This window comes from Dermacentor albipictus, chromosome 7 (genome assembly GCF_038994185.2).
Source record: "Dermacentor albipictus isolate Rhodes 1998 colony chromosome 7, USDA_Dalb.pri_finalv2, whole genome shotgun sequence".
Lineage (NCBI taxonomy): Eukaryota > Metazoa > Arthropoda > Arachnida > Ixodida > Ixodidae > Dermacentor > Dermacentor albipictus.
Genome location: NC_091827.1, coordinates 127977760 through 127996104, shown reverse-complemented (window position 1 = coordinate 127996104; position 18345 = coordinate 127977760). Strand labels below are relative to the sequence as shown.

Here is an 18345-nt window from a genome sequence, read left to right as displayed (position 1 = left end):
TTATACTAATTCTGTCCCTAGTACTCAACCACTCGTAATAAATAGATCATTGCATAGCATTTTAAGAGGGAAGAAAATGCACCTGTCTACTTCTATTCGGTTCTTAGAAAAAAGAACTCATTTAAGTTACCCTTTATGACGACGTGGGTGGTCGAGAGGTTGTTTCATTTTCACTTGACTGCGCCGCCCGCACTTTCGCATTTCAGTAGTTTTGTTATCACCTAGTGCTGAGCTGGTTTTGCGAGCTCGTGAAACACACCCAAACTACAGGCAGCAGAGAATGTCACAACAGCAGCATCAAGTGCAGCATTGGCAGCCAAGGTGCCGTTCTCAGGGTTGTGAACGAGATTTATCGCGATGGGAAATTGTGTTTACCATTCAGTAGGTGTTTTCCCTTCCAGTTTCCACTGTCTTGGCTTGGTTCCTGGCCGAGCTTTTGCATTTTACGCAAAGAACCGTAGTTCCGGCTGTCAGGTGCCATTTTATTCACGGATGGCAGTAAAATGCAGTGATGTGAATGCAACGTCTCCACTCCCTGCTCCTTGGCGGGCGATTTGGATTGTACTAAAGGTACATGACCCTTCAGATGCGATTTTCTCTTAGGCACTGTTTTCTTGGAATGAAACAAGTACTGCGACGTTTCTGTAGTGGTATTTTAACAGTCCACGTTGACCTAATATTTGCATTTATTTATTTATTTATTTATTTCAACATACTGCAGCCCCTAAGGACTATCGCAGGAGTGGGTAGAAGAAGATACAGAGATGGCAAAGGAGAAAAACAAAACAAGGTACAATAAAAATCAGTGGTTAACAATATTCAAGAGGAATTCAGCAGGCACTGAAGATCGAACATGACTGGATAAAGCATTGCACAGTTCTGTAGACCAGATATTTTATAGCCTCATAGCATGAGTAGCACTGCTACTCCAGACACCAGGCACTGCCTCCTGGTGAGAGCTGTGAGACAGCGGGAGAAAGTGGCTGCACTGGTGTTGCGCGTTCACATGTTGTTGTGTTTTCACATGCGTTCTTGACGCACATGCTGAACGGGATGTACAAAGGTTATTCGTTCCAAGTCGCACTGCGCCATCGTCAGCTGCACTAACAACCAGCAGCAAACGAGGAAGCTGCGCATGCAAAAGGCCTGCCATGAACATTCACGGAGACACAAGTTTGTGTGGAGTGCACTCGCTGTGCGTGTAAATTTCTTGCAGCATCCGAGAAATGACACTATAGGATAGTGGCTTTCAACAGAAAAGACTTCATGCCCAGCAAGCTTGCTCAGGCACATGTTCGTATTGTTGAAGTAAGCTGCGCATGCGCCTTGCCTGTCTAAGCTGCAGGCCTGCGATGACAGCAACACGGTGCCCTTCCCTAATTGTGGATCTGCTTAGTTGACTTTCCATACGAAAAGCCCACAGAGGTCAATCCGCACCCAAAACATCGTTTTGAATACGAAAGAAAGTTAAGCAGAAAGTGCTCGAGTGCATGTGCCGACTTTATAACTAGTGCAGCGATGGTTCCCTCCACTGCAAATAAACAAGACTGCACGGAACTTCACGGTTTTCATGTCTTGTGCTTTTCATGTACAAGAGTGTCCGCATTCAAATAGTACTTATGACCGTGAAAAGATAAAGCAGCGTACAACTAGCATGCACAGAAACAGGGCTGCACACACATCAATGTCTCACTTGATTTTTTTTCTTTCTTTTGCGGAATGTCTGGGTGCTTAGTTGCAACTGACTGCCATGCAATGGCCACATATAAAAAGCAACCGAGTTTTTTACACCCTCGGCGTGATCATACGAAAACAGCAGCAATGGCTTAACAGACCGTGGCTGGTAATGCCAGCAGCTTCCATGAGCAATCATCTAGGTTGCATGCGGCAGACTACCCCAGGTACTGTGTCCCCATGGCTTGTAGTAAGCTCATAAAATGGTTCAAACAGATGAGCAAAAGAGCACTAGAGCTCTGCCATGAAAAGCCAATTGTCATGCCATACATACGCAAGTTGTTGCATAACCTGAATATTGCTAACAGATACAACACTGACTTAGAAGGTTTTTGGTGCGAGCTAGTTGGTATGGGTCATTCATGTCAAACAGCGCCAAAAGCACACGGATAAAAAAGAGCACAGGACCAGCGCTTACTGCCATTATCATCTTTATTGAAGCCCGAAGAAATATATACTATTTGCAATGGGCTTAAAGAGAGAAAGGAAGAAAGGGAAGGCAAGTCATTGTTAATAACTCCTGCTGCACATGCGTCACAAACGTAAAACTATACAAATGTAAAATACAAAATACGTAAACAATCGATTATCTTCTAAGGAACTTAAGTTCCTTATCGCAAATAGCCATAGGAGGAGCGCTTACACAAGTGGCTCCTAACTCACAAATTAAAAAGGCCTCAAAGATTTCCCTGGCCATGCGATCGCTGTACCTTCTCAGCACATGTGTGTCTTTTAATCGAGCTCTCGAGCTCTCAGAAATGCTGTCGTTCGCTCTTGGCCCCACTTGATGTACAGCAGCTTTGCTAACCAAGTCCATCGGCTTAAGGCAAGTGGCTATCCAGCACAACTGCTGTCATCCTTGGTGGAAATCTTATAGCAAGAGGGTAGCTCCCCCATGAAACCGTGCGAAGTGGTAAAGGACATCACCAAGACTGTCGTGATCTCGTCTGTGCACTGTGTGTCCCACTGCATCAAGAAGGTCACGGGCTGGGCCAGTGTTACGGTGGTGTTTACCACTCCTAACAAGTTGGGAAGGTTGCGCAAAAAAGTCGACAATAACCAGCAAACGCCTGGACTGTGTAGCAAGAGACATACCGCCAAGCCTGTATATCGCAATACTAATGTAGCTATGCCATCCCCCCCTCTTGCGGCTGCACTTACATAGGGCAAGCAGAATGCTGCTTTAACCCTTTGAGGGTCGAATTATTTTGAAGAAAACTATCCCAGGTGGTCAAATTACTTTATTACGGACCTTGAATGTACAAGATGTATAAAGTCGGGAATGTGTCAGCATCACTCAGAACTGCAAAATGTTCAATAGTATTTCAGAGTGTGGTACTCCTAGGAACACGAGTCTCCGCACAGTCGCAGAGAGCAAGAATACCTCATGAGCGGCGGTGATAAACGTGCTAAGAGCAGTGCCAATCAAGATAGAAATCAACTTCCACCGCTCCTGCGATAGCGTGCCGACAAAGATAAAAATCACGTTTCGCGCGCCTCCATTGCGGCGGAACTGAAACCGCGAAAGCGCGTTGCTGCTGAGAGCGAGAATACCTCGCGAGCAGCGGTTATAAACAAGCTAAGAGCAGCGCCAATCAAGATAGAAATCAACTTCCACCGCATCTGCAAGAGAATGCCGACAAAGAGAAAAATGACGTTTCGCACGGCTCCGTTGCGATCACGCGGCAAAACCGAAATTGCAAAAAGGGTGTTGCAGCAGCCTGCGCGACGCGCAGAAGTCAGTTCTGTTTATCTCCCCAAGAAGGTAGCGCAAATTTCAAACGCCTCTTGTAAGTCCTAAGAGGTGGCAGCACCTCCCGGTGAGCACGCATCGTCATTATGGCGCGAAATTTCAAACGGAGGATCGAAACCATACCCGTACGGCGAAGACCTTGCGGGACAGAAAACCGCCGCCGTACATGTACGGCGAAAACCATCAAAGGGTTAATGAATGTTTACATGAGCATGCGTAATGTGTCCAGATTAAGACCGGTAGTAATCTAGCCATTCGTTGTGCAAAGTGTGGCTGTTCACCCCTTCTAAAAGACACACATTTGCTGAGAAGATACAGTGATCAGAAGGCTAGGGAAATCTTTGAGGCCTTTTCAATTTGTGAGTTAAGAGCCACTTGCGTAAGCGCCCCTTCTAAAGCTCTTTGCGATAAGGAACTTATGTCCCTTAGAAGTTAATCAGTTTCGATCGTATACATATTGTGTATTTTACATTGCACAGCGGGAGTTGATTGACGATGACTCACCTTCCCTTTCTTCCTTTCTCTCTTTCAGCCTGTTCCGAATAGTATACATTTGTGTGGGCTTCAATAAAGATGTTCGTAGTCAGCGCTGGTCCTGTACTCTTCCTTGTCCGTGTGTTTCTTTTCTTGTGCTGTTTAAAATGAATAACAACATTGACATAGTGTTGTCCTCCTTGGCTAGTCTATCGAGAATATGTAACAATGTTAGAACTAGGTTAACAGAGGAAGACAGCGGTGTGCGTGCTTATGGTGTTAGACATGTACATTTTTTTGTGCCATACAAAGTCAGCGTTGTTTAAAAGTTGCCATTAGCTTGTTGAAAGGTGTATGGTGGTCAGAGCGGCAGATGCGGCAGTACGAGATTAAAAGAACTAGTTCGCCTCATTCCCACTTAACAGACCACTGCAAGAGGTGCAGTTGTTTGCCTCGTTTCACTAACACCATCATTCTCACCCGCAGCCACAATCAGCTTAACCCAGAAATCATAGGCACCTTTTATATTTGTCAACTTGAAATCATTATAAGCCAACCAACAATATCCCTAACACATGACGAAGTAGAATATCTGCTGCATTCTTGTGCCTCCTAATCTTGTATTATTATGACGATATGAATTCATGTTTGTATTCCCCCCTACTTTTATGTTTTCTACTTTTTGTTTTGATATGCCGTTTGTTTTCAGTCCACCAGGTGGCATCGAGTCTTCGATGCCAGCCTTGAATTCCACAATAAAGCTTTTCCAAGTGGTCAATGCACCTTTACGATTCTCAAGCTACAGAAAATCAGTCCCGGTAAAGAGAAAAATGCTTTATTCATGAGCTGCGCCAACATGGTTGTAGTGGCTCGGTGCCTACCATGGTGCCTGAGCCACCTTTCCTAACCTGCATTACTGGTGAATGTGAGTGGTTCAAACTGCGGTGTCCAAAAGCTAGGTTGTCTTGGTCTGTGGCTGACCTGGCTAGTGCCACTTCAGTGTTGGCCATGCCCACTGGTTTTGGTGCTGGACCGATCAGGTGAACGCTCCTTTGAAAGCTGCCGAACAGAACCGAGGCATCCAGGGCGTCCAACACAGCACATCTTGCCAATGTTGTTTTGAATAGGATAAAAGTGCAGGGGATAAAATGAATGAATGAATGAATGAATGAATGAATGAATGAATGAATGAATGAATGAATGTTAATTTATTGTCACGGACAATAGACAGAAAGGAACCGGAATGAAAAGCCACAAAACGTGGCTTGAAAGTGTTCAAGGCCCGACAACAGGCATGGAAAACTGTAACACAGCACAAGTGCACCACCAGCATAAAAAAAGAAAGCTAGAGAGAATAATCTCTCTACCCACAACACAAATACGAATGAAAAGGCTCATCACAGTCCGAAACAGCCAATCATCTTGCACCGTCTTCCTTTTGCTCTGCTTTAGCAGCTGCGCTGCTTAGGTGCTGCGTGACACAGTCGACTTGCGTTAATCAAATCCCGAAGGGATTGTTAAAATTGGTCGATTTTCCTCGAGTTAAACGAGAGACAGAAAAAACGGCACAACACACCACTAATTCAATTGGCAGTATTTTTCCAATTCAAGCATGCCAACCCCCCCCCCTCTCTATGTGTGCAAAGCAGAAGAGATAGCAGAGCTCCTACACAAATTTGACCCACACCCAATTTTCTAGCAAAAAAAAAAAAGTTATGCATGGCTCCAACTCTGGCAATAACAAAAGCTGGAACTGATGGACTTTACCTCCACAGAGCAGAAGTTTATTTTCACTTAGTTTATATCGTTATAACTCTTAGACAGCACTTTAACGTTGTCTACGAACCACAAAACATCCTCTGTGGGGTGGGGCACTGCTCAAACAACTCCGCAGCAATCGTGAAGAGGATGGTGGCTAATGCATGTAGCTGGTGCTGCAACATGTAACTCTCAAGAACCCCTAAAACATTTAACGCAACATTTTTCCCCTAGCTTACAACGCAAAATAATTTACGTTTTGAATGAGCTTTCGTAATGGAAGACTAAAAGCAGCATGTCCTCGTCATCCTGCTGCACGAGCATGGTGGTACACGAGAACTACAGTAAAGCTGCTGCTAAATACAGTCGCCGACCGATTTTTCGGACTCCAAAAATTCGAACATGCCCGATTATTCGGTCAGCTTTGCGGCACCGCCATTCTCCCCATAGACCATAATGTATAACAACTGCCGAAAGTTCGGACACCTCGCAACCTCTCATCGGATTTTTCGGACACTCCTTTATAGCGTCCTCGATCACCCGCACCGGTGTGCACCGGGGCGCGCCTTGGTGCGCACTTTCATCCTCGATCAACCGCACCGGTGCGCACCGACCATTCTCGATCACCGGAAGTGCACCCTGTTGGAGCGGTTTTCCATTGCCCCGTCTCGCACCGAGAAAATCGGTGGTGCGCCGAGCTGCAATCCCAGCAAGCACTGCGGGACTCGCACGCGCACTGCCGACTGCAGAACTGTGGACGCTCTGGCCCGATAGCTGCGGTTGCAACGGAGTTGACGGAGTTAGCCAGTGGAGACGTCGGCAATGAGAAAGGAAGCGCTGCTAATTGCGGCAATTGATGAGCTTTCTTCAAGTTCGTCTGACAGCGAAGACAGCATGCTTATCCACCTCGTGCAAAAACAATGTGGTGAAGAGCGGCCGAAAGTGGACAGGTTCGTTGAAAGGGTCGTCAGGATTAATTATAAGATCCATTGGTGTTTGCTTGCAACCAGGTATGTCTGAGCACGCAGTTTGACAAGGTTCGAGCGCTTGCCGCAGATGCTCAGCACCTGCAAACAACAAAATGTGCGCGCGCGCATGTTCGCGCACGTCTTGCGCGCCGGGGGCAAAGTAGCGCTGCAAGCACCCTGCAATGGGTGCAGTTTTGTCCTCGATGTTGACCCTCCGCAGCGCGCCACAACGGCGGTGCAAGGCATACCATTCTGGTTTCGGGGCAACCCCGAGGCAAGGTGATCGAGGACGCTATTAGCCAACTCGGTCGAGAGCACCATGCATCGACTCTGACCGGTGCATGGTTCGACTTGCTGAACGCCATTTTTGTTTTGAACGGAGCTTCCTTGCTGCCCCACGAAGTGGCGCTACTGGAAATCCCCGCTCATCATCATCGTTTCTGCCTGGTTAGATAGAGCGGCTCTGCAGCAGTTCCGGTTTCAGCTTAGTAAACCATGTCAAGACAATCCAGCAGCTGATTTGTTTCTTCGCACAAGACGCTGCGAGCAGGCCGCGTTTTTCGTTTGTGCGACTGGTGTCGGCACGGTGGTGTTTGCTTTAGGTCTCCTCGATTTGGCTGCACTTTTTGCACTAGTTCAGAAAAGTGTCGTGCCAGTGTAGCGCCAGTTCTTGAAGTGCGAGTGTAGCGCTACACTAGCGCTTTCGGTGCAGCGGTCAAATCGAGGACGAAAGTGCAGGAACGTTCAGGCCTTCGTCTGCTGTGACTGGGCGGCTGTGGCTTTTCTTTTGTTAGTGTGTGCCGCAAGTGTAAACGTGTGCGCAATGGCCTTTTTTGGCCTCTGGGAAGAATTTATGTATTAGTAACTGGAAATTAGTTCAACGGCATAATTATTCAGAAAGCATGACCAAGCGCAGTTTCCACACCTTTCTGAATCATATATGGCACAACGTTTCAAACGACGGACCGATGTGGTTTCGCGTAAACTTAACGTCGAGGTAGTGGTAAGCTCAGGAAAATTAATACAAACGACTGTGACCTGTGGGAAAATCCCGGCCTTCAGTGCACTTAGCAGCAGCTGAACCCGGAAAGCGCCCTTAACAAGATGCTGCGTACACATCCTGAAGAAAACTGGCGTCCGTGCTGCGTTACCAATAACAGGCGCCGTCGATGCCGTCTGCCAACCACGGAACCATGGTCTACCATGGTCTACCAACCATGGCCACGGAACTGCATGTGTCGTCTGCTACCAAGAGCCTTGCACTACGTGCACGAGAAAAGAACTTGCGGAGAGTCAAGTGCCAAAGTGTACATGAACTCGTGCAGCACGACGTCAAAGCGAGTGCTGCACCCCCTGAACTAGTGCAGGAAGTGCAGCCAAATCGAGGAGACCTTTTGTGTGCTGTGTCGAGGTTTCAGTGATCCAACGTGGCATACGGAAACATCGCGTCAAGGGTCTAATGGCGCCGACAGTGCCCGCGCAGACTGTGCTGGGGAATGCCGGCAAGCGGGTGCCGGGAGGCCTAAGATTTGTCGCCTTCCGATGTACTTCCTACTGACGCAGAAAACGTTCCGCCGACACCTGCGCAGTGGTTGCATTGCGATTCCGGACACCGTCTCATTTGACAGTTTCATAGGTGCTGACACTGCTGTATTGACATGTGCAGAACTCGACGACGGCAAGATCATTCGTCAGGTTTCTGCTGCACCGCCGGACAATGACTCAGAGTCGGAAGATGACGCACCATGTGCTACGCTGCCGTCGCATGCGGAGCGTGTACAAGCAGTGACTGTGCTTTCAGCCGCCAATAGTGACTGTACGACCCTCTCCGAGACTCAGGCTTATCTGATTGCGCGTAAACGGAACAGCGTGCAACGGCGCATTCACAATTTCTTCCAAGCCTACTGCCGAGCCCAAATAAGTGCGTGGAAATAAAGGATTTCATTTTTTTTCTTAATCTGCTTTTTCGGACACCTGTTTATTCGGACATTTTCGCAGTCCCCGTGAGGTCCGAATAAACGGTCGGCGACTGTAGTGTATCTGCATCAAGCCCAAAATGATGACAGGTCCCGGCACGGCTGCCCAAGCATGCGAAAGCACGTTTGTTGCTTTGTTTCAAAACACCTTGTGCTGACCTTGTGTTTTCGTCATCTCAAATGTTGTCGTTATTGTGAGACAATGCCAAATCTTAGATGCTAGCGGCTCTGCTTTTCTCTTGGCTACGATGGCTACGGCGGAACGATGTCGTGACACCCGTCTGCGTGATAGTGGCTGAACGTTTGGGTGTGCGTTGAAGAAGTGGTTAAGATTTTATGGAATCCCCCACTACGAAAGGCCATCACTGTCTTGCCGAAGAGTGTGGAGGAATTCCCAGTCGACAAGGAAAATGATGTCTGCTGCGAATATTCAGCAGATTGCAACAGCAGAAGATGCCAACTGAAAACGCGTGAATATATCTCTGCTGGAAGCATTTTTTCCTGCTACGGACTCATTTACAAAGCAGTCAAAACTAGTATGGAGCATTGAATTACCTTATACCTTTTAGCTAGAGTTCAACATCAATAAGTCAAACAAAAGAATAAAGACAGGAAGCCGAAAAATGTATGTTGAATTTGCTTTCAGCATTCTAACATAAAAAGGTAAGTGAATACAAATTTACCAGAGAACTAAGACCAGCACGCACACCTGTGAGCCACATGCGCTCCATTGAGTAATCAAAGTAATGCCAGCCTAGAAGCATTGAACTTCTTTATTTACGCTCCTTTTGTCCACTGATGGGACAAACAATGAGAAGTACGTCGAAGGTCTTGCAGCCAATGGATGAACTGAGGAAGCACACCAACGCTAACAGCATTGTATCTGCCCAGTAGTTTCTTCTGTATTATACTTGAGAGCTCTACACCCATGTCTTATTAGAATTAAATGTATAATTCTATTCGAGTGTGAACAGTAACTGTGCTTGAAATTCCTGCATGGTCAAATCATCACATGGTGTTCTGCTTTTCTTCTCGAAAACATTGTTGTTCTAGGTATTGGATCAAAGAACAAGATGTGCAGTCATAGAGCAGGTTCCAGAGTCAGCAAGTGTAGCAGAAACAGACAGCATGTTCGACTGGTCGTTTGAGAGTGCTCTCAAAGCACTCTGCATCATCATGTACGACAACCATGACGCTGCATTACAGAGACAAATGATTATAACACAAATGTTTTCCAGCAGAATGCACTGACACAGACAGAAAGCGACAACGATCAGATTTGTTAGCACTATATAGGAACATGCCTATTGTCATGGTAAAGCTTAGCTGTGCAGCTCTACAACCTTTGAAGGTTCACAGAAGCGGCCGGAAACAACTACTTTCATGCTCCATGATATTCACCGAAAAAAAGAAATAAAGAAATCAGTATCTATAGGCTCAAGCAAGAAAAAAATTTTAAAATTTGGCCGCTGAAAGAAGTCAGTGACAGTTTATCTTTAAAATAACGTTCACAAAGAAAAAAACAATTTTATGATAACGGTTGTGTCATTCTGGATTTGGTAACACTACATCAGAACATGCCTGTTGCAGTGGTGGAAGAACCATTTCACTTTGCGGCGGAGGTCCTGGTGCAGGCAAAGGAACCGATTCGGTGAAGCAGCAGCAAACACTTTTGGCGCAGGGTCCAATGTACGTGTGCTTGCCATATACCATGCAAATTTTAACTGATATAGTCAATATGTTGTGGAGACGCGCTTGCGCAAGGCTTACCCTGCAATTACGGTCAGAAAAGGATGTGACGCAAAGGGCGTTACGGCCGGTTTGTCAATATGGCACAGAGAAGGCAGCAGACAGATCACAAAAAATTGCCTGTGGTTTAGCTCTGGCTAACCCTAGTTGAACTGCGAAAGCAAGAGCTGCATGGCTATGCTTGTGGTGTTAGCTTGTGGTTAAGCGTTTGGTTTAGCTCTATTGTATAGACACGGCAAGACACACTGTTCAGGTAACGACTAGGCTTTTACTCCTTGTACAGTAAAAGCTTGTTAACCCTTTCAGGCGCCACTTGCAATTACGCATAGAAAAAAATATTTTTATATATCAACATTCTTTTTGGGACCTAAGAAACACAAAACCATCGAATTCTTGAAAGTTATTATGAAAACTTTATTATTTGCAACATCGTACACAATTGTGTACACAGCGCCTCGGTGGTCACAAAATTCACTTGTGGAATGCGAGGAAGCAATTGCTCTCTTTCGTCAGGCACAGTTGCACGGCGCATTTCATGCAGAATATCCGGGTGCCTCATCTGCACTTCTCGAGCTTGCACCTAATTCGCACGTTCTGGTCGCGGGATTCGGACCAATGGTCAAAGGAGTCATAGTGCGCGTCGGTGCAAGGACGCGATATTCTTGCTTTTTTGCCATATCTTTGGTTGTGGTGCTTGGATCTCTGCAAGAGAAGGCCTTCCACGCTTTTTCTCGGGTAGTACCGATTTAATTAATGTTTCGGCAGCTTGCATGCAAGCGAAAATTCATCAAATATAGGAGTTTAGCTCCAGGCAGCGTTTCATTGTCACGGTGGTAGTCCAGCCAAGAATTGCAGATACCCACGTTCACAAAAGGAAAAAACACTCTGTGTCCACTTCTTCAGCTTGCGTTTCCCCTGCAGCAGCGTCTTCCTCTTCTGTGAGGTTGGTGAACGCAGCTGCAACGCAGGCGTCGGTCGCTTCGCACGTGGCTTCTTCTTCGTCACTTTCCCCAACGTCTGAAACATTTATCAGCAATGAGCTCCAAAAACCTTTCAGCTGTCTTTTGGGTTTTCTTATACTTGTTTGCATTGTAGAAAGAACGACGAATGGGCAAAAAACCTGGAAAGAAAACCAAAGCAACTCTCAGCATTCTTCATTTCTGCAGCGACCACTGCGCTTTCTACACAATCGTGTACACATGCGCGTGCGAGCGTTAGCGTTCGGTCATCTCCTCAGAAAGGATAAAATTATCACTCCTCGGTACTTCATATGATGCACAAGCACGTCTAATTTTTTTTCGCTTGCCACAATAAAAAAAGTGGCTCTAAAAAAAATAAGAACTTTACTCACCGCTCTTTGCTGCTCCGGCGTCCGCCATTTCTTGTTTTGATATGAACATCTTCACCGAAATGCGACAGATGATGCCCAAAATGCACATGGTTGTCAGTTTAAAGTTTGGGAATGTGCTAAAGCCAACCTAATAGAAAATTGCGTGCCCTAAACGCGAAAAAAACACCAGAAGTAGAACGTACACAATTGTGTACAAGGCGCCTTAAAGGGACCACGGGATCTCACGGGACCAGGAAAAATGTCAGAATTATCTGAACGCCAAATTAACGAATGAAAAGAAAAAACAACATTAAAATCAAGTTGGAGAAGCATACCTTTATTTACTGAAGTATTTTGCAATAGTCGTCTACTTTTTCGCGCAGATTCCAGCTGACATCACAATTTTTCTTAACTCTTACAAGTGGCCAACAGCCCGCAAACTCTCGTAAGTGCTCCGGCAAACATCCTCCCATATTAAAAGCGCCTCCGTGACTTCCTGCTCGCATGACTCTTCGTCTCAATCATAGTCTTCCCGGGCGCCCGTGGCATCATTAATAAATTCTTCATTGGTCAGGAGACCATTCATGGCGGCACAATCATCAATCGCGATGTAGTCATAAAGGGTCACATATGTGGGAAGGACAGCATCGAAGGTCGGGGAGTCATGATCGGTGGACTTGACTGACACCTCGTCGGCTACTGCCGCATGCTCGGGTCTCACAAAACCGCTGTGCCGAAAACAGTTGGCGATGACTTGCGGAGGTGTATTTTTCAGGGTGTCTACCAAGTTGACATTTCCAAATTCCATGAGTTTTCCAGGTTTCCCATGAGTGCTTTTACAAAATTCCCTGAGTGAAACAGAACTTTTGTGTCAAGACGGGCTCACACCATGTCTCCCAATGCTAACCCTCTCTAGTAAGCATGATAAAAAATAAGAATGACTTAATCCAGTTTGAATAGTAAGGAGTAGCGCTTATTTTATTCAAAAAAGAAAACAGAAGGGAACGCTTAGTAAACTGCACAGTGAATAAAATACCTTCGAAAAGAATGGTAAAACCCACTGCAAATTGAGTTGAACATTCTCAAATATGATTAAGAAGGAGATGCATAACGAATGAAATATTTTCGAATATGACCTATTTCTATGAACTGATAGCAAGCTCATTTGTATGAAGCCCGAACTCTGTCACAAATGAGATTCTCTCTCAACAGCTGGTAATAAAGTCAACCTCAACTGTCCTGACATACTCTCAGCCCCCGCACAATGCCTCAGTGTTGCATTTCACTGATTTAAAGATTTTATTTTGGTTTGGATGAGAGAAACCTGCATCTCAGCGTCAGCCAACACTTTGTTTTTTTGAGCTCAAGCTCTTTCAAATAAGTGACAGCACGCTTCCTTTCCCGTTCATTCCTCAATGTATACGTCCTTTCTGTTCTCGTTGTCCTTCCGCTACGCGTTTGCTACACGGACCATTTGGAGCATCCTTTAAGTTAGTTGTACAGTCAATGTCCAATTTTTCGCACTCCCTAGGGGCCGCGAAAACGTCCAAAAAACCAGGAAATTCAAAAAAGGGAGGATGACAAAAAATTGCATGCGTGGGTTTTACTGATCTTGAGAGCTCAAAATAGCTACAGACACATCCGAAAAAGTTCTGAAGGACTTCCAGTACAGTTATTAGGCATATCGGTGCTCGTACTGTGACAGGAGATGGCAGGTGCACATGTGAATAATTAAAGGGACACTAAAGTGAAACAATAAATCAGTTTAGACTAATGAAGCATTGTTTGAGCACCCTGCAGGCAGTCGTTTCGAAAAAATAGTTTGATTATTAGATGAGAAAATGAAGGTCCAAGCATTAGTATTTGAATTTAACGCCGAAACCCCAGCGCCGGTACGTCAGCATGACGTCAGGGGTTCGAAAGTATGTTTTCGCATTTGGGCCGCGCTGGCTGAATAAAGGTTTCCGAAACTTGCCATGTTTAATATTTGGTTCCTATAGAACACAATGTAGTCAATCTGTACCACTATATACAATTAGTAGGCCCTAGAAGATGCCATCAAAATCCAAGACGTCACAGCCTCCAGGTGTGGCAACTCAAGTAGGCGTCGTCACCCGTATTTCGTTCTTGCGATTTTTCTGGCTTACCAAACGTCTTATCGTTGTAAGAGTGGTGTTTTTGGTTTTGTGGAACAGTAATTTACTGATGCAGAAGAAATCATTTTTCACTTTAGTGTCCCTTTAACTCTTTCGCTACCGCGCCTATTCAGATCGATCAACTTGATCGACGCATTTCAAGTTCAAATTCTCGCGCTCTTGCGCGGCTTGCGAGCACCTAGCGCCATCTAGGTTAGAAAGTGGGAAGCACTCAACAATTTCTGCTATGTTTTGTTGGTTTTTTGCTTTCCGGTTCGTCTCCGCGCGCCGCAAAAAGTTTCGGATTGTCCGACGAGCGCGTCGATCATGGCGTCGTCATCGCGCGCAGACGCTCCTAAAAGACGTCGTGTTTCTCGCCAATCGAGCGCTTCTGTAGCTGATTTTGCGGATGTAATCAGTAGTAGTGAGCCTGAAGAAGATGTGGACACATCAGAATTCAGCACTGATGACGAGGATGCATCAAATCAAGGCGGAACATCCAGCGGGTGAGTGTCAGTTCTATGTGCGGCGCACATAGCGATTACTAATATATAGTTATGGGCAGTGGAGCATGTACTCACAGCTATATTATGTATTTTCAGGGTCTCAACGTCATACGGACACGATTCCCTGCCAGCAGCTGTAAAGCGCGTGCAGTTTTTTCCGAGAAGAAACCCGGGGGTCGAAGTTGGCGGCGCGCTCCGGAGTAATGCACGACACTTCATACGGGCCATCGATGTCTTCCAGCTATTTTTCACAGCAGAACTGTTAAACGCTATCTGCGAAAACACCAACAAATATGCGTGGATGCATATTTTAGAGACGCAGACTTACGCAGAAAAGGACGGCTCTTGGAGAAATTTCAATCCGGGTGAAATAATGCAATGCATTGGAATACTCATATACATGGGAATTGTGGAACTGCCTCGCCTCCATCTATACTGGAATACCTCGAAATTGTTTTCGGGCCTTATTCCTCCAAAGATTATGCCTAGGAGCCGATTTTTTTCGTTCCTTGGTTTTCTTAGTGTCATGGACCCGGAGAAGACTGACCCTGTCCGCGATGGCAAGCTGCGCAGGATCGCAGATTTACTGCGGCATGTGAACGACGTGTCAGGGCAGCTTTTCCAGCCATATCGAAATTTGTGCGTCGACGAAAGAATGGTCAAATCAAAAGGACGATTGGGAATTTGGCAGTATATGCGTGACAAGGGGGTCAAGTGGGGGTACAAGCTATGGGTCCTCGCTGACTCAAGAACAGGCTACACTGTTCAATTCAGTGTTTACACCGGGAAGCGAGAAACACCCAGCTTAAAGGGACTGGCTTATGACGTTGTAACCCGCCTTTGTGATGCCTATTTGGATCAAGGCTACATTGTCTACCTTGACAACTTCTACACGTCCACCTCCCTCTTTGAACATCTCCTTGAAAGGAAGACTCTCTCCTGCGGAACAACGCGCAAAGATCGTCGTGGATTTCCCTCCCAGTTGAAAGACTCCACTTGGGAGAAAAAAGCAACTCGAGGTGACATTCGCTGGCTGCGGTGCCGTGATGTACTGTACTTGCAGTGGAAAGACAAGCGCGCTGTAAACATGATAAGCACAGCACACACTGCCAACAATCACGTCACTGCAATGCGCAAAGTGAAGAGAGGAGGCCAACGGACAAAGCTCCCCATCAGGAAGCCGCTTTTGATAGAAGACTATAATAAGGGCATGCTTGGTGTTGACAAATCCGATCAACTCATTGTTTCCTATAATGTCTTGATGAAGTGTGTCAGGTGGTGGAAGACACTGTTCTTCCACTGCATTGACATTGCTGTCGTCAACAGCTTCATAATTTTCCAGGAACACAGGGAGCATCACCCCGAGATAGAGGAGCTATCCAGAAAGGCTGGCTTTGACCAGCTTTCATTTCGAATTGAGCTGGTGAACCAGATTTTTGGGTTGGACGACAGACCTAGTCACCCTCCACCTCCTCCAAAGAAGTCTGAGCACAAGCCCCAGGTGCAAAAAAAGCGCCGTAACTGCAAGCTCTGCTATGAAAAAACCAAAGTAGAGAGGAAGACGGCAGTTTTTTGCGAGCCATGCGGTGTGCATCTGTGTTTCATCCCGACGAGGGACTGCTTTGGTGAATGGCATGCCACTCAACCACGCTAACTTTTTTTTTTGTGGAAAGAACAGTTTTCCAAAAAACTTTCTGAAACTTGTGTTATTTCTTTAGAACATATAAGGCTACAAAACGTATATCTTCAAATTTTTTTACCCCTGATATTTTTAAAGTTGTGCACCTTTTTCCAGCAGAGCGATGTGCTAACTGTATAAATTTTTACTTTATAAACATTTTTTCATTAATTTGTGTAATAAATACATATGCAATATTTACGTTATTGAATAGTAAATTCCCTTAGCTACATGTTGATACCAAACAATGTAAATAAGGCATTCGTGCATAGCCGCCAAAAAATATTTCCTTCTACCTAGTAAAAACTGCCCTTTTTCCCCTGGTAGCGAAAGAGTTAAGCAATACGTACTGTGTCCGGTCACAATTGCCCCTTCTCATGCTTGTTATGCTTTGCTGCGTAACACTTCTGTAATGAGGCAAAGCTGACATTCGGGACCTGGCATTATGCAACGCGCCGTGCTTTCCGACCTCCGAAGCCAATCACCAGTACCAGAAAGGCGGAGTCGGTGCCATTGCTGACAGTGGCGAATCCTTTCAATATAGAACACGGCACCAAATGGCAAGAAACTTAATAGCGAATGCTGAAGCGGCTACGCCTGGCGTTCCTGCGGTGATGGCTACGGCTGAAAGCGGATCTGCGTGAGTGCCGGTTCGAGGCGGCAAAATACTCAATATCGAAGGTAGTGGCTTTGACTAATGCTGTTTCGGACCTGCGGTCACAGCAAGAAGTCCCAAAAATCGGACCGCAAAAGGTTCTTGCGTGCGAAATTTCAGACGTTCTAATACATTGACCCTATGGTATACGTGGTCGTGCCGTGAAGCCGTCGGACGTCTGGAAGTCGGCCGTTGACTGTACAATGGAAACTCCTCCAGCTGTCGACACGGTGCCAATGATGATTCGTTACGATTCCTCTCTCTCAGTCAAGGCAGCTAGCGTTATCGTGACCTTCGTTCCCTTTCGATAAAATTACAGCAAATTTTTTCTGATAGAAGCGAAAATTCCCCGAGATTTACCCGAGAAATTCAAAACTATTCAAAAACCCAGAGAATTCCCGGTTTTTCTGGTTGGTAGACATCCTGATTTTTCCACACGTGGGCGAATATGTGCACTGCGCCAAGTAAGTCCACTTCATGCAGCTTTCCAGCTTCTGAGCATAAGATAATTCGCTGTAGCAAGCGCTTTCGGTACTTCAACTTCACGTAGTGAATGATATCCTGGTCCACTGGCTGAAGGTCACATGTAGTGTTGGGCGGCAAAAAAACTACCTTGACGCTATTCAGTTTGACTGTACAGTGCACTGCAGCTCTTAACAACCATAATTATCTTGCGGTCCTTAGACGTGAAGTGCCGGTCTAACTGCTGCAGCCAGCCTCGAAAAATGTCCGAGGTCATTCAAGCCTTCCTAAGAAGTTTGCTCTTTACTCGACAGGAAGGCTTTTCAAGTTTTTAAAACAATGTGGCTTATGCACCTTCCCGATAACAAGTGGCAAGCGCTCCATGCCAGTCATATTGGCGGCAAGAAGCACGGTTATCTTTTGCACCTTTTGCCACCAATGCACGGGTCCCCTTTGAAAGTCACCTTCTCTTCAGGCAGAGCTCTGAAAGATAGAGCAGTTTCGTCTACACTGAACTCGTCACTTGGTTCATATGCAGCGATGTGCTCAAGCAGCTTCACATTTTTCCACTGGGTGGTCACGCTTTCATCAACGCTGGCCTTTTCACCGCATTCTTCTGAAGCTCTGAACGAGTCAATGTTCATCATTGCAGCGTACTTGTCACCTTGTGCCATGATGAGAGGTCCGCTCAAAGGCAGATGCGCGTTGTGACAGTCAGTAACCTACTGGAGCAAAGCTTCTTCGAGGTGGGGATGAGCTGCGGTTCGCAACCGCTTTCTTGATGCATGAAACTCCTCATTTTCGAAGGCTTGAAGAATCTGTACATTTTTACATACGTTCCAAACGTGCTCTGCTTCACGTTGTACTTGGTCATAACATGCTGTCGCAATTCGCCATTCTCCAAAGCCTGCAAAATTTCCAACTTAGTTGCCAAGTTCTTGGCTTAGTACTTCTGCTGCTTTGCCGGTAGTTGCCATCACTGTAGTGCACGATGGTGGTGGCATGCAAAACACGGTCACAATGAAAAAAGAAAACTTCGCTAGAAGAGACGATACCGACTCAACAAAACAAGGAAAAATGGCATCAAAGGCACAGTGGAGCGAAGAAAGGAGACATTGGCGTTCAGTGATGCTGCGATTGCCCTCACTAATTGATGACGATGATGGC

At 46.0% G+C, this 18345-nt stretch overlaps 2 protein-coding genes across 6 annotated transcripts in view; one reads left to right on the top strand and one right to left on the bottom strand.

Annotated features, from left to right (window-relative positions):
- The window catches only part of MED17 (mediator complex subunit 17), a 251061-nt gene that overhangs the window by 95397 nt on the left and 137319 nt on the right, over nucleotides 1-18345 (bottom strand). The window lies entirely within an intron of this gene.
- On the top strand, nucleotides 14058-16308 carry LOC139048160 (piggyBac transposable element-derived protein 4-like). The gene has a single exon (XM_070522697.1). It carries the CDS (start codon nucleotides 14685-14687, stop codon nucleotides 16035-16037), a length of 1353 nt encoding a protein of 450 aa, XP_070378798.1. The 5' UTR covers nucleotides 14058-14684; the 3' UTR covers nucleotides 16038-16308.

Coding starts and splice junctions, on each gene's coding strand:
- LOC139048160 (XM_070522697.1), top strand. CDS start 14,685: ATGCATATTTTAGAGACGCAGACTTACGCAGAAAAGGACGGCTCTTGG.